Source organism: Nematolebias whitei, chromosome 6 (genome assembly GCF_014905685.2).
Source record: "Nematolebias whitei isolate Nwh7 chromosome 6, NemWhi1, whole genome shotgun sequence".
Lineage (NCBI taxonomy): Eukaryota > Metazoa > Chordata > Actinopteri > Cyprinodontiformes > Rivulidae > Nematolebias > Nematolebias whitei.
This window is the reverse complement of record NC_056503.1, coordinates 13022120-13039604: the sequence shown is the minus strand read 5'-3', so window position 1 is coordinate 13039604 and position 17485 is coordinate 13022120. Positions and strand designations below refer to the sequence as shown.

The 17485-nt window shown below is 42.5% G+C and overlaps 1 protein-coding gene across 1 annotated transcript in view; it reads right to left on the bottom strand.

The window, feature by feature from the left end:
* Nucleotides 1-16717, bottom strand: part of dner (delta/notch-like EGF repeat containing) — a 111088-nt gene extending 94371 nt beyond the window's left edge. Inside the window, exon 1 of the mRNA XM_037678493.1 lies at nt 16406-16717. Within this exon, the coding sequence (XP_037534421.1) occupies nt 16406-16717 (312 nt within the window). The remainder of the gene's footprint in view (nt 1-16405) is intronic.
* Between the last annotated feature and the right edge of the window lie 768 nt (nt 16718-17485).

Genomic DNA, 17485 nt, shown 5'->3' with positions numbered 1-17485 from the left:
AAACAAATTAAATTAACCAAATTCAGATATAGATCCTCTCTCAATGATGATGTCAGCTTTGCTTCACATCTCCACTTCAGACCTTCAACCTGACTTTAACATTTCCGTTAAAGCCCAACAGAGACTAGACTTCTCTCACTAAACAAGAAACAAGAACTGATAAACACCAAATGAGATGTTTAGACTACAAATGTAGGCACGTAAAGAACCGGGACTAGAAATCACAGTTCATTGACAATCACTATTATATGATGTTTCATAATATTTGGAGTACAAAGACAATATTGTGATATATTTAGAAAGCTAAGAACTTTTTCCAGCAGTATATAAAACTCAAAATGAGTTTTGGGGTGAATGTGACTGAAAATGATCACTAATATAACGTCACAAATGGTAAAAATGTTAACAGTTTACCATTGAACTGGGAAATTTAATTGAATAAATGACATTTTTTGTAAGGAAACCTCGCTTTTTCGTTGCTTAATCATAACAAATACTCTTACCAGCTTGTTAAAACAGTGCTATGTACTGCTTTTAATAATGAAATACTGTTAATATTATGCAGTATTGAGTTAAGTTGAAATCAGGTCTCTCTTGTAAATGAGTCCTCGAGGCTCAATGGGATTTACCTGTCTTAATAAAGGTTGAATGAAAAAGTCATTTGTGCCAGCCCTCCACAATATTTGTTGTTTTTCATGTGGCCCCATGGAAAAAATAATTGCCCACCCCTGATCTAGACCTTTTAACAACCTCACTAACTGAGAACGGTGAAAATGAAAAGGTGTGATTGACTTGTAGGAGAGATTTGGTTTGTAAATGTTTGGGCTAAATATCAAAGCTGATTTCTGATCAGATAAATCAGACTACAATTGAGCTTCTGGTTTAAATTCTTTAAAAGCCTAAAAGCAAAGTTCCTGCCATGAAACCAACAAATTCACTCTGATCTGTACTAGCGTGACTAAATGTCTGACTCAACTTTACATTTAGTCTTCAAGTTCTGCCAAGATTTGCTGCTTGCACATGCACTCTAAAAAGAGTATTAGGGCTGTAGTTCATCTTGGACTTATTTATATTAATCTCACTTAATTTTTTTTGATTTAGCGAAGACAACTTGCTTTTATGGGTTAAGTTAACTTAAAAGTCACACATTTTATTTGAAATTAACTTTTGACTTTGAGTCCAAGTGAAACAATTCAGTTTCATGACGCTTTATTATTCTACGTCTGATGTCATGGCCAGTGATGGCATAGTTACATTGAAAAAGTAACTTAGTTAAGTTACTGATTACTTGATTTGGAAAGTAACTAAGTTAGATTACAAGTTACTTTATTAGTTACTTCCAGCAGCTGCTGACAACAACCCTCCTCCACCTCAACATAAAAGTCCCATTGAGCTTTGTCAATACTTACTTTATTGAAAGTGCATTTTAATGGTAACATCAACAATGACTTATAAAGTTGAATTTAAAAATTATTTCAGGAAAAAAAATAATAAATTACACGGACACGGTGGGGGGAAACATAGTTTTTTTGTATGTTAATTAAAGGAAAAGATCTGCGTTGACACGGACGAATTCTGTGTTTACATGCAACCAGAGGAATCTACCCCGACCCTCCCAAATCCGCTGTAGTTACCATACCGGGTCATTAGATGGCGCTGTGAATTTTGTACATTCACCTAATGCACATGCGTGCTGCCTCGGCACGCTCCTTTCCTCTAGGCTAAAAGCTCAGCTAGCAACATCTTAACAACAAGTTAAAGCTGGATTTTGGATAAGAGTCGACAGATTTGACTCCAAGCGGGACCGCTTTATCTAACAGCTCCACACCGGTCGCTGAGTGGCCCAGAACCGAGTCGACGACAATGATGATGTCTGACTTTGAACTCAGTGATAATCAATATCCGATTTACTGCAGGTAAATCAACGTTCTTAATAATGTTAGCTTGTGTTTACTTTGGTTACAAAACAACCAACCAAGTTTTTATTTTTCCTGTGATGAGAAGCTGTCCTCCCACCAGAGACAAACTGGTTATGAACGAGGCTCGGCCCAGGTGCAGTGCAGGAGGATGTCGAAGAAAGAGATGTTGGATGAACTATTTATTTAAAATTTCCTTATTTCTTTTTTACAATCCATTGAATGTTTTAAGCTGCATTAAGCAAAGGAGTAACAGCCTGAAAAAGCCAAAAAAAAACATGTTGCCAGTATCCAGGATGAAAACAGAGAGCAGAGTCCAGTTCATTAATGCAGTTTACAGTTCGGCTAACTTGTTTTTAATAGTGTTAATTGTTATTATTTAGCACATTTAGTATGTTATAGTGCAGCGCGACGTGTGAAATATCCACCTGCCTCGTTCTATAAACAACGATATTAGAACTGGATCCGACTGTGTCTCTTCCAACACAGATGTTGTTCAAAGCACCTACATTCAGGTGTAGATTAATTAAATATGAGACTCAAAATATATTCCATCAGTCGTAGCACAGAAAGCACTGTGTCCGCCACCATGTTGTTGATAGAAATATGCCATCTCAGAGAATCCGGCCTTCTTGGAGTCCTTGACAGGGGTGCTGGAAGGTGCACCAGCTGGGGACTCCTTTATTCTGCTGGGGGGACTTCAGTGCCCACATGGGTAATAACAGTGTGACCTGGAGGGGCATGATTGGGAGGAATGGCCTCTCTGATCTGAACCCGAGCGGTGTTCTGTTGTTGGACTTCTGTGCTAATCATAGTTTGGCCATCACGAACACCATGTTCGAACATAAGGATGTCCATAAGTGCACTTGGCACTAGGATGCCCCATAGGTCATAAATCGATGATTGACTTTGTAGTTGTGTCATCTGATTTGCAGCCATTTCTTTTGGACACTCAGGTGAAGAGAGAAGCTGAGCTGTCAGCTGATCACCACCTGGTAGTGAGTTGGATCAGATGGTGGGGGAAGATACCGGACAGACCCGGTAGACCCAAATGTGTAGTGAGGGTTTGCTGGGAAGGCCTGGCAGAAGAACATGTCAAAAAGATCTTCAACTCACACCCGCAGGAGAGATTTAACCATATCCAAGCTGAGGCGGGGAACATTGAGTCCGAGTGGGCCATGTCCTGCAACTCAATTGTTGAAGTGGATGCCTTGAGCTGTGGCCGCAAGGTTGTCGGTGCATCTCGCGGAGTCCATCCTCAAACTCGGTGGTGGACACCCTGGGTTAGGGAGGCTGTCAAGCTGAAGAAGGAGTCCTATAGGTCCTTCTTGGCTGGTGGGACTCCTTAGACAGCTGAGGAGTACAGGAGTGCCAAGTGGTCTGCAGGCTTGGCTGTTGCTGAGGTAAAAGCTCAGATGTGGGAGAGTTCAGTGAGACCCTGGATAATGACTCTCGGTCAGCTCCGAGAAGATTCTGGCAAACCATCAGGTGGCTGAGGAGGGCAAAGCAGTGCTTTACTAACACTGTGTTCAGTGAAAGTGGGGTGCTGTTGACCTCAACCAGTGATGTCATTGGGAGGTGGAAGGAGTACTTCTCGGACCTCTTCAGTCCCACTGGCACGTCTTCCATGGAAGAAGCACAGTCGGGGGACTTCAGAGTTGATCTGTCCATAACCATGGCTGAGGTCGCCGAGGTACTTAAAAAGTTCCACGGTGGCAGAGCTCCAGGGGGTGGATGAGATTTGCCCTGATTTTCTTAAGGCTGTGGATGTTTTGGGGCTGTCTTGGTTGACATGCCTTTGTAACATTGCATGGACATTGGGAGAAGTGCCACTGGACTGGCAGACTGGGGTGGTAGTTCCGCTCTTCAAAAAGGGGGACCGGAGGGTGTGCTCCAATAACAGGGGCATCACTGTCCTTAGCCTCCCTGTTAAGGTATATTCAGGGGCACTGGAGAAGTGAGTCCGATTGATGCTCGAACCTCAGATCCAGGAGAAACAATGCGGGATCTGTCCTGGCTGTGGAACACTAGACCAGCTCTTTACCCTCACTAGGGTCCTCAAGGGGTCATGGGAGTTTGCCCATCCAGTCTACATGTGTTTTGTGGACTTGGAGAAGGCATTCAACCTTGTTCCTCGGCATACACTGTGGGGGGTGCTCCGTGAGTATGGGATTGGGGACACATTGCTTTGGGCTGTTTAGTCCCTTATACAAGCAGTGCGAGAGTTTGGTTCGCATTGCCGGTAGTAAGTCAGACCCCTTCAGGGTGGGAGTTGGACTCCGACAGGGCTGTGCATTGTCACCGATTCTGTTCATAACTTTTATGGACAGAATTTCTCGGTGCAGCCAGGGGACGTTGGGATTCTGGTTAAATTGGCCTCAGGATTTCATCTCTGCTCATTGCAGATGATGTGGTCCTGTTGGCATCATCGTGCTATGATCTTCAGCTCTCACTGGAGCGGTTCGCAGCAGAGTGTGAAGCGTCTGGGATGAGAATCAGCACCTTCAAATCTGAGGCCATGGTCCTCAACCAGAAAAGGGTGGATTGCTCTCTTCAGGTCAATGGTGAGTTTCTGCCTCAAGTGGAGGAGTTCAAGTATCTCAGAGTTTTGTTCACGAGTGAGGGAAGAATGGAGCATGAGATTGACAAACGGATTGGTGCAGCAACTGAAGTATTGGGGACTCTGTACCGGTCCGTTGTGGTGAAAAGAGAGCTGAGCTGTAAGGGAAAGCTCTGTTTACCGGTCAGTCTATGTTCCTACCCTCACCTATGGTCATGAGCTCTGGGTAGTAACCGAAAGAACGAGATTGTGGATACAGGCGGTTAGCTGGACTGTCCGTTAGAGACAGGGTGAGAAGTTCAGTTATCCGAGAGAAACTCGGAGTAGAACTACTGCTCCTCCACATCGAAAGGAGCCAGTTGAGGTGGTTCGGGCATCTTCTAAAGATGCCCCCAGGCGCCTTCCTCGGGAGATGCTTCGGGCACGTCTGACTGGGAGGAGACTCCGGGGATGACCCAGGACACACTGGAGAGACTACGTCTCTCAGTTGGCCTGGGTATGCCTTGGGGTCCTCCCAGAAGAGCTGGAAGAGGTGGCTATGCAAAGAGATGTCTGGGCCTCCCTGCTCAAGCTGCTGCCCCCGTGACCCGACTTCAGAACAAGCGGTAGATAATGGATGGATGGATGGATGGATGGATGGATGGATGGATGGATGGATGGACGGACGGACGGACGGACGGACGGACGGACGGACGGACGGACGGACGGACGGACTTCAGAGCTCAGAGTAAAGACACCCACGTGCCACAGGACAGATTGTCTTCTGTCTTGATTGAACAGAAGAGCTCCATGTTTTGGAAGCTTAAGGTTTTGAACTGGACTTTTTGAACTTCTTTTGGATATTGTGCATATGAGTACACAGAATAAAATGTATTCCTGGTATTTGGGTTTTTATTGATGAGCTTTTGATCTGTACTTCATTTTGGGAGTTGGTCTTATTTTGTTCTTGACTTAAAGTTAGATCTCTGTGCAGGAGGAGCTGTTGAGCAAAACTGTTCAAGAATTTGAGATGTTTTCACAATAAAACTTAAAATGTTTAATTTGTGCAATGGAGAGTTATTTCTTAGTCAATATGAATTTCTGATTACCATAAAAGTATTTTACTCTTACTGGATAAACTAAAATAACATGCTAAAACACACATGTAATTTTTAACTATAACGTTGGTGATTATTTACTTTTGGATAGTTCAATTTTTTGATTTGGAACATCTTAAAACTTTGAGTTGACTTTCCATAAAATTAAGTCAGAAGGATTTGAATTCTTTTATGAAATAAACTAAAGGGTTTGAAAAAAACTGACAAATTTGTCAAGTTGAACAAACTTAATAAATTAACTTGGACAAACTCAATTGAATTACTTGCTACCAATTGAAACAGTTCATTTAAGATGGATCAACTATTCTCTTTTTTCAGTGAACCATCCAGCTGAGAAGACAAGGTAAAAGCTCTTTGAGCTTCCTGTCAAACAAATGGCTGTTCTGGGCTTCCACAGCCTTACATGATTTGAGCAGAAAAAGGACTAAATCCATCAGAGCACACAACAACAACAACAACAGCAGCAGTACGGCCCTTCAATGATGAATAAGCGAGAGGCTGAGAAGTTAATAACACAGAGAAAGGCCAGTGGCTGAGAATTCCAACAGGACAGGAAAAGGTGCCGGGGGTTATTAAGACCCAGAGAGTTTAACAAGAAGATTGAGTTTGTTCCCCGCACGGTGCCCGCTGCTGTGCTTCACATTAGGCTGCTTTGATTTCTGCAGCAGAAAACAGGACCAGAGAGCAAATCAAGGTTGGAAACTAAGTTTAATAAATGACAAAATGTTGCAACAAAATATCCTGAAATCAACAGCAGCTTGTGACAATTGGTAGAAGACAGGCAGTCAGGTCTTTTGCTAAACCTTGCCTGCCTGGTGCTCCAGTTTCCATGGAGAAGAAAAGAGGAGAGCATCAAAAATCAACGATTCCCCTCCAGTCGCAGCTCGGAGCCTTTTCCAGAGCTCAGCTTCAGTGGTGCATGAGAGGCTCAAAGCTTGAGCAGATGTTCTAAGTCTGTGGGTGCTGAGCGGACAGGAATCATGCCTCTGACTCCAACATCCTTTATCAAACAGTTTGCACACAGAATTAGCAAACGGGGAGATGGGAGTGGGAACCTGGTTGCCACCTGTTGGTGACGCTGATAAAACTCTGTCACCTTCTTGTTCCCCCTCCCACGATGCTGCGGGACGCTCATTCGTCATATTTGCTGCACTCAGGTGCTCTGGTTCACCCCGACATGACTCAGAGGCCCAGCAGCTACTGATGCTCCGCCAAAGTCTTTAGGCCTGAAATGAAGATTGCGCAATCACGTAGCAGCAGAGCAGGTTTACGAGAGCATCAATAAAATCAATGAGGAAGAGAAAAAGTGCTAGATTTGAGTAAAAGGAAGCTGCGTCAGAACTTTCAGTATAACCTTGAATATAGTAAAGGAGCGCAGAATTCACCAATAAATAAAATAAAAAGGTTGTTCAATTAATCTTAGGGGGAATAAGTAAATATAAGCAGTCTAGCTGAGAAAATTTGGGTCAACTCTAAAAAAGACTGGATGCATAAAATGGATACAAACTAATTTCTTTTAGCATAGAGGGTCACTATGACAACTGATGTGATGGAAGACGTTCCACGCTGAGGTTCAGCTCCATGTCTTGAGGATTGACTGGATTGTTGACATTTTTGTGTTTGCTAAGGTTTGTGGCAGCCGTTTAGAATTGACCGACTCCAAATGTTAAATGAATGCAACAACTATTTTAATAAAACGTGTTCACTGGTTGGTGAGACAAACACACAAGCAGCAGGTGATAATTAACATGTGAAACACGTGTTCTGCTCGTGTTTCACATGGGGTTTTAGAACATTTACCACATGTGAAAAACATAGTTAACTCGTGTGTTTTCTTTCTGTAAATCTATAATAATTTACTGTTCATACACAATACATCTAATTTGAAGATGAATAAACATCAGAAATCATTCCTTCCTTAAAAAAATATTCAAGTCAGCTTCTTTTGGGATCAGCCGATGCACCAGAACAGCTCCTCTCCTCATCGTGTGAAGCTCTGTTTGATTGACAGCTGGTGTAGTGTCACATGGTGGTGGTGCCCACAGATGAGCTCCAACTTCAGGTGTGGCCAGTTCTGATTATTTAAAAAAAAAAACAGTCTGTCTGTATCTGTGGAGGACGGAATGTGTCAAAATGAATGAAATAAATACGTAATACATACATAACAATTAAATGTATGATTTAATTATTAAATACATAAAATTTTATTATTCAATACAACATTAAATAATGAAATGTACCTTTTAAATTATTTACTTCATGATTTTTAATTTTTTTTTTATTTTGTCACCTTCCACCCTCCAGTGACGACATGAATTTATGCTGTCAGTCTCACTCGTCAAACTCAGTGGGCGGGACTAACCCTAACCCTGACGCCTGATTGGCTGCTCCTCACAGCAAGCGAAGACAAATCGACCACAGATAATCGATAGGCCAGAAAATATGTTCTGAAACTTTAGGAAGTGGTAATTGTGTTTACGTGTATTTGGATGAAACCTTTTTTCATACCATGAATGTAAAGAAGAACACGTGCTTTTACGAGAAGCAGCAAATTTAAACGAAGAAGCTCTCTGAGGCTCCACAGAGTCCCGATGCAGCAGTGTGGATAGCAAACCCCGGCCTGTGTGCAAGCTAAGAAATATTATATTAACTTGGGTAATGCTCGTGAAACACTTATGGCTTATCTAACAATTTAGGAGTTCAGTGATTTATAAATAAAATGGTATGATATTGTATTTCAAACGTCTTCATGAATGAGTGGTTTATTGGGTCGTGTTAAAAGGAACAGTTTCAAACAAATAAATAATTAAACTCGTTACGACCAACAGACGGAAGCCAAAGGCTTTGAATGCATCTCCATTTGATTTCTCACGGATTCACCAGAACACAAAAATATACAAAACAACCACACATGAACAAAACAAAACAACAATGAAAAACCCAGAACATCATTATTCAATATGCAACACAATAATGATGTCATCTCTATATACACTTATTTTCATATTCATATAAATCATTACTTCTATTTTTCATTCATTTAATTCTTACTATTATTATTATTACAAGCATTAAATTTCCATGTATTATCATCATCATCAAAACTTTTATTACTATAAATTTTAACTCTTCATAAACGTGTATTTTAATTTATTTCGACAACTTAAAAGAGAACCACTTAATTTAATCTCCTCACTTAAATTATTCTAGAGCTCTTGACACCTGGAACTGAAACACATCTGTAATTAACATTAGTTCGTACTTTTCTTAACTCATAATTAAAGGACCCCCTTAGAATATAATTACTTTCCCTTAACAACAAAAAAGGTTAAACTATGTCATCTGGACCAGTTTCTTTGGTCACAGCAAGAAACTGGTCCAGATGACATGATTTAACCTTTTTTTTTTTTATCTACCTGCATGATTGAGCTTTTGAACTTTCCCTTAACTTAAAATCCCTTTGAATACAGGCAGGAAGACAATTGTTTTTAACCCCATATATTATTTCCAGTCTTCTAAAATACAATATACAGTATCTCTTAATTTTTAAGCAGAAGACCTTATGAATAATGGATTTGTAGAATTAAAAAACTATTAATTTAATTAATATTTTCCAAATTTAATTATTAGGTCTATATTAGTTTTATGTTCATTACCCCAAACCTCAGGCAGCACGGTGGCGCAACTGGTAGAGCTGCTGCCTCTCAGTGAGCAGGTCCCTGGTTCAAACCCCGGTCCAGGGGCCTTTCTGGGTGGAGTTTGCATGTTCTCTCTGTGCATGCGTGGGTTTTCTCCGGGTACTCCGGTTTCCTCCCACAGACCAAAAACATGCATGTTAGACTGATTGGTAACTCTAAATTGTCCCTAGGCGTGAATGAGAGAGTGAATGGTTGTTTGTCTCGTTTGTCTCTATGTGTCACTGTGATGGACTTGCGACCCGTCCAGGGTGTACCCCGCCCCTCGCACAGTGATTGCTGGACATGGGCACCAGCGACCCCCGTGACCCAAAATGGAACAAGCGGGTAAAGAAAATGGATGGATGGATGGATACCACAAACCTCCACACAATAGGACATTTGTGGCACAATAAATACAAAATAAAGTATTTGCAAACAACTTCTACCTAACAGTTTTATAAAAATGGCAACTGATTTTGATCATTGGGATTATTTTACATAATATTTATGTAGCTTCCAACAGAGGTTTTCATCAACAGTTATTCCCAAAAATGTTATTTCAGATACTCATAACTGTAATTTCAGCTTTATGTTATAACTAACACTAGCTCCGCTCAACACCATTAGTTTTACGTTCTTTTAAAGTTATTTTATTAATATCAAACCATTTTTTCAATAATATCAGTCCCTTTTTTACAGTTGATACCAATTCTTCCATGTCATTTCCTGAATAAAATAAATTAGTATTATCTGCAAATGAGACAAAATGAGGGGCAGCACGGTGGCGCAACTGGTAGAGCTGCTGCCTCTCAGCGAGCAGGTCCTTGGTTCAAACCCCGGTCCAGGGGCCTTTCTGGGTGGAGTTTGCATGTTCTCTCCGTGCATGCGTGGGTTTTCTCCGGGTACTCCGGTTTCCTCCCACAGACCAAAAACATGCATGTTAGGCTGATTGGTAACTCTAAATTGTCCCTAGGTGTGAGTGAGAAAGTGAATGATTGTTTGTCTCGTTTGTCTCTATGTGGCCCTGTGATGGACTTGCGACCCGTCCAGGGTGTACCCCGCCCCTCGCACAGTGATTGCTGGACATGGGCACCAGCGACCCCCGTGACCCAAAATGGATTAAGCGGGTAAAGATAATGGATGGATGGATGGAGACAAAATGATTTGATAAAATGTCATTTAAATAAATTATAAATACATTTGGCCACAAAAGATCAGCCACCAGAGAACACAAGCCAGTGTATCTCTTGTGCTGGTCCCAAGCCCAGGTAAATGGTGAGTGTCAGGAAGGGCATTCGACGTAAAACACTTTTGCCAAAACTAATGTGCAAATTCATCTAAGCGACACCATACTGGATCGATCGAGGCCCAGGTTAACAACGACTGCCACAGGTGCTGTTGACAAACGAAGCCAATGGAAATTGTGCTACTGTTAGTCAAAGACCACGAGGAGTGAAACGTGTCAGGAGACAGAGGTAGAAGAGGAAAGTGAAGAATATATGACTGAGGGTTGCAACTCTAAATGTGGGGACAGTGACAGGCAGAGGTAGAGAGCTGGCTGACATGATGCAGAGAAGGAAGGTAGATGTTTTATGTCTTTTGATGTCACATTATGTCTTTTTATCTCTTTTGATGTCACATCACTCTTTACGTGCATTCCTGTTGATGATGCAGTAGAGGTGGTCAGTTTAAGATTAAAATCAGACACCACTCTGAGCAGCAGGACCACACTTTCCACAGAACAACTGTGTCAACTCTTGAAACTGTGCCTGCAGTCAACCTACTTCACATATGGGGAGCAATATTATAGGCAGAAACATGGGTGTGCTATGGGGTCTCCAGTTTCTCCTATTGTTGCCAACCTGTACATGGAGGAGGTAGAAAAGAGAGCCTTGACGTCCTTTTCAGGGACACCACCAAGTCATTGGTTCAGGTATGTTGACGACACCTGGGTTAAAATTAAATCTCAGGAAGTCCAACATTTTACTGACCACATCAACTCTATGGATAAATACATCAAGTTCACATGAGAAGATGTAAAAAATGGCAAGTTGGCTTTCTTGGACTGTGAGGTCTCAGTCTCTGATAGAGGACATTTGCAAACTGAGGTGTACCGCAAACCCACCCACAAAGACCAGTATTTGCAGTTTGACTCCCATCACCCTTTGGAGCACAAGTTAGGAGTCATCAGGACTCTGTATCACAGAGCAGACAGCGTCCCCACTAGCTCAGGAGCCAGGCAGAAGGAGAAATCCCACACAAGACAGGCTCTAGAGCAATGTGGATATCCTAACTGGGCCTTCCTAAAAGCAGAGAAGAAACCCAAACAGGACTCCAGTCAGCCAACAGGTGAAAAGGAGGAACCCAGACCCAGACCAGTGGTCATTCCATATGTTGAGGGAGTATCAGAGAAACTGAGACGTTTATTTTCTGAACATAACGTCCAAGTGGCTTTTAAACCCCAAAATACATTACGGCAAAGACTGGTTCATCCCAAAGATCCAGTCCCCCGGCACAAACAGAGCAATGTTGTGTATGCTGTTCAGTGTCAGGGGGGTGATCAGTCTTACATCGGGGAAACTAAACAGCCACTGGCCAAAAGGATGGACCAGCACAGAAGATCAACATCATCAGGCCAGGACTCTGCAGTCTACACTCATCTCCAGGCCAGCGGTCACTCTTTCAGGGATGAAGATGTTCACATCCTGGACAGAGAGGAACGATGGTTTGAGAAAGGAGTAAAGGAGGCCATCTTTGTGAAAAGAAATCGTCCATCGTTAAACAGGGGTGGAGGCCTCCGGGTTCAACTGTCCCCCTCTTACAATGCTGTGATTGCTAGTATCACTCAGCCCTCTGTGAACAGTAAACAGCCATCAGTGTGCTAATGATCCATTGTTAGGCTGATGGTCCTTCTTGAGCATGTGATCAGCTGGTTTTGGTTGTCAGCAGCAAACTGGTTGATCCACTCTGAGACGGTGCTATTTAAGAGACTGAGCTGAATACAGCTCCTCAGACTGAGGAAGTCTCTCGGACAAGAGACGAAACGTTTCTACATTTTTTTGTTGATTTGCTTTGTTTTTTTTTTTTTTTGAATGTCCAGAGGACCAGATTTAACTTTTTTAGATTTTTCTACCTGGATTATTGAGCATGCATCAGGGTAGATGTTTTATGTGTCCAAGAGACCAAGTGAAAGGGCAGCAAGGCTTGCAGCATTGGAGCAGGGTTCAAACTGTTTTACCATGGTGTGGATAGGAAGAGAAATGGAGTAGGGGTGGTCCTAAAGGAGGAATTGGCAAAGAATGTAGTAGAGGTGAAAAGAGTGTCAGATAGGGTGATGTGTCTGAAGGTAGAAGTAGAAGGTCTGATGCTAAACATAGTAAGTGGTTATACTACTGTGACGTAGAGGAGAAAGATACATTTTGGAAAGATCTGGATGAAGTGATAGAGAGTATTCCCAGGGAGGAGAAAGTGGTGAGCAGAGCAGACCTGAATGGACATGTTGGTGAAGGAAACAGAGGGGATGAGGAAGTGATGGGTAAGTTTAGTGTCAAGGAAAGAAACCAGGAAGGACAGATGGTGGGGGATTTTGCCAAGAGAATGGAAATGCCTGTTGTCAACACTTACTTCCAAAGGAGGGAGGGAGACAGAGTGACCTATAAGAGTGGAGGAAGGAGTACGCAGGTCGACTACATTCTGTGTAGAAGAGGAAACCTGAGGGAGATTGGAGACTGTAAGGTTGTGGCAGGGGAGAGCGTGGCTATGTAGCATCAGATGGTTGTGTGTAGAATGACTGTTGTTATGGAGAAGAGAAAAAGAGTAAAATCAGAGAAGAAGACCAAATGGTGGAAGATGAAGAAGGAAGAATGTTGTGAGAAATTCAGAGAAGAGCTATTAAAGGCTCTGGGTGGTAAGAAAGAGCTTCTAAATGACTGGACTACTACAGCAACAGTAATTAGAGAGACTAGTAGGAAAGTACTTGATGTGTCATCTGGACAGAGAATGGATGGTTTGGAAATGTCTTGGAGAGATGGCAGTGAGGTTTTTGACTCAAATATTCAATGGCATATTTGAGGGTGAGAAAATTCCTGAGGAATAGAGAAGAAGTGCGCTGGTGCACATTTTTAAGAACAAGGGTGATTTACAGAGTTGTAGCAACTACAGGGGGATTAAGTTTATGAGCCACAAGATGAAGATCTGGGAGAGAGTAGTGGAAGCAAGACAAACGAGAGGTGACTATCTGTGAGCAGCAGTATGGTTTCATGCCAAGAAAGAGCACCACAGATGCATCTTTGCTTTGAGAATGCTGATGGAGAAGTACAGAGAGGGTCAGAAAGAACTCCATTGTTTCTTTGTGGATTTAGAAAAAACATCTGACAGAGTGCCGAGGGAGGAGGTGTGGTATTGCATGAGGAAATCTGGAGTGGCAGAGAAGTATGTTAGACTGGTACAGGACATGTATGAGGACAGCAGGACAGTGGTGAGATGTTCTGTAGGAGTGACAGATAGCTTCAAGATGGATGTGGGAGTCCATCAAGGATCGGCTCTGAGCCCCTTCTTGTTTGCTCTGGTGATGGACCGACTAACAGATGAGGTCAGGCAGGAATCCTCGTGAACTATTATGTTTGCAGATGACGTGATCTGTGGTGAGAACAGGGAACAGGTGGAAGAGAACTTGGAGAGGTGGAGGTATGCACTTGAAAGAAGAGGAATGAAAGTCAGCCGTAGTAAGACAGAGTACAGGTGTGTAAATGAGAGGAAGGCCGGTGGAACAGTGAGGCTACAAGGAGCAGAGGTCACAAAGGTGCAGGACTTTAAGTACTTGGGGTCCACTGTCCAAGAAAATAGGAGTGTGGTAAAGAGGGGAAGAGAGTCCAGGCAGGATGGAGTGGATTGAGAAAAAAATTCATGAGTGATTTGTGTCAAAAGAGTGTCAGCGAAGGTCAAAGGAAACATTTACAAGACAGTGGTGAGACCAACTGGTCTGGAGACAGTGGCATTGACAAAAAGACAGGAAAAAAGAACTGGAAGTGGCAGAAATGAAGATGTTGAGGTTCTCCATAGGAGTGACAAGGATGGATAAGATTAGGAATGAGATCATCAGAGGTACAGCACAGGTTGAACAACTGGGAGATAAAGTTAGAGAGGGCAGACTGAGATGGTTTGGACATGTCCAGAGGAGGGACAGTGGGTATATTGGTAGAAGGATGTTAGAAATGTAGCTGCCAGGAAGAAGACAAAGAGGAGATATATGGATGTAGTTAGGAGACATGGAGGTAGTTGGAGTGAGGACAGAGATGGAGGAGGATGACTTGCTGTGGAGACGCCTGAAGAGGGAGTAAATGAAATCTTATTAACTTGGTCAATGAATGTTCCTAGTTCTCTATACATGCAGCTAATTAATATAGTTTTATGACTTTCAACCCTAACTTCAATACAGTAGTTACATGTTACATTAAATTATCAATGACATATGTCATATTATCAATAACTTTACATTTAAATGATGATATTACAAACAGGGCTATACCCTTCCTTTTTTACTCACTCTGTTTTGGTTGAACATTTCATACCCATCTAATCCATCCATAAAATCTTTTATGTTTGCCTACATAAAAAAAATAAAACTTGATGATGAGTTACATTAGTGTGCAAAAGTTTTAAACTACCTTTGTTGTCTGTGCATGCTTGGGTCTGCCTGTTACCAATATATTCCACGATCCACCCAAAAATTTTATTGAAACTTGCAGAAAGTAATCACTGGATCTACAACTGATTCACTTTTGGAGTCAACCCAGTTTAAGATGGCCACCACAGCCAACTGTCTTTAGAAAACACAAAAATGGTCGTCATTCAGAAACTTGTTCAGATGCTGAGCTAAAATTAGTTGTTTTCATAGATGAGAGTCATTCACAACAAATAGATCAAGTGCTACTCATTCCTCAACATCTTAGCTTAAAAATTCAACCATAAATTTTGAAGCCAACTTTGTATGTCTGTTAGCAAAATATCTCAGGAACCACTGGACAGATTTTGACAAAACTCTTAGAACTTTATCTTTGGATGTACATTTACATCTTCTTACCCTTAAGAGTTGACCCAATTCAAAATGGCTGCCACAGCTACTCAACATCAGTCAATGCACAAATAGCTATAATAGTAGCTAGCTATAGCTATAGATTAATAAAATGTGATGTAGAAGTAGCTGGGCATCATCTCCAACACATACTTTGAGTGTAACATTTTGTGATACTGCATGAGATTGTGCACAGCCTTATTTTCAAAGTCTGACATGTCATTTTTCAACAGAAGATGATTTTAGTCTAAAACTCTGGAATGAAAGGCAGCGGGTGATTCATTGAAGAACGCTAGCCCTTTAATTATTTTCTCATTTCATTTCAAGCAACCAAACTAAAAATTTTAACTGCTCTTGATGGTCTTCTAAAGTTGGCAGTTTTTTTTATTATTATTATTGTGGTGCTTGTTTGTTTGTTTTAACTTAAGCTGCCATGGCATGATTCATACTTCACAGTTAAATGGCTCAACAAACAAACAAAACAAAAAAATCACCTAAAACTGGACTGAAATTCAGTGAAAAAGCAAAAGCCAACCTTCAGAACGCTCCAGCAAATCAATCAAAACCATGTTAAACGATTACAAGAACATCTGGCTCAGATCTACAGAAAAACCTTAAGGATGATTCATTACTTTTGCATAGTACTATGGTTTTTATAAATCACTCCCTAAGTCATACACTACTGTCACACACACACACAGACACACATTTGGTTTTCATTGTGCATCCCTCTGCTGCTGCTCTTTCTTCCTGTTGCCACAGCAACGCAGCATCCGACTCCGTGTCTCAGGGACAGCACATGCTCCCATTAAAAAGCCACCCGCCAACAGAAGAGCCGATACTGTAATTCAGTGCCTGACACACATCAAAACACGCCGGGTTATCAACAGCATCCTTCAGGATTAAACCCCTCCTGTGAGATTTTAGGTACTTTTATATTTCACATATTTCAATAAAAATAAACTGCCAACAAATAATTATTTTTTTTAATCATGTCAATCTGAACCAGTTTAGAAGCCGGCCCTTTTTTATCGTCTGTTTAATAAGTTGAGGAGCAGACTCTAAACTCAGCCGGTTCCTACCTCACAGTTGTGTCCAATGAAGCCCTGGCTGCAGGTGCACGTGTACTCCCCGGTCCCCTCCGGCCTGAGAGGAGAAGGGAGGGCCAGGCAGAGCCCCCCATTCAGGCAGGGCCGTCCTTTGCAGGGGTCTGGACGAGGTGCAGGCTGGGTTGGGGTGGGCTCTGCCGGGGCAGGGGTGTCCGGAGCCAGCTGGAAAGGAGAAGGGACGGCGTTGACGCCTCTGCCTGGAAGCAGCAGGAGGAGGACGAGGAGAAGCGGGTGGTGAAGCGGTTTCCACACAACCGCTGGAACAGAGGAGCCCCTCATCCACATCCTGATGATGCTTTCTCTGTCGCTGAGTGTTTCTCTGCTTTGCTCCGAGCTGCTGATGTTGGTGCTGGCTGGGCTGAGCAGCAACTGAGGTGTGTGTGAGAGGAGAGGGATGGAGAGGAAGAGGAGGAGGTGGGGGAGGAGGAGGAGGCAGGTTGTTTAAATGCTGAACCTCAGCTGTGTGGAGCAGAGTCAGAGAAGGTAGGGATGCAGGAGGAGAAAGGAGGACTATTGGCTCTTGTCTTTCTCTGAGTCACAGTGACGAGGATCACTGATGACACACGCACACACACACACGCACACACACACACACGCACACACACACACGCACACACACACACACACACACACACAGCTTCACGGACACCCTGCTCTCACCTTGCCTTTTACACGTGTATTCTCTCCTCATTTGTAAAGTCTTTATCAGAACATCTTAAGGCTGGATTATGAAAAATGTGAGTGTCAGGTGAGAGGACAGAGGGATGATGAACCCACCACCCAGTGATGATGATGATGAAGATAGTCTGCATCACAATAAGTTTTCCTCATTGCTTCAGACTGCATTTGTCGGTAAAAAGAGAAGATCCTGCGAGCGCTGAACATTTCTTCAGTCGTGTCTTTCATCGTCCTTGATCAAACGCTCGGCTCACTCAGGGTGGGTGAGGAGTGTCACTGCACAGCTATTTTTAGATCTCTCCAGGGAGGCTCCACTTAGTTCTGGTCCAGACTCTGACTGGGTCATTCAGTTATTTCTGCAGCCAGAAGCCTTCC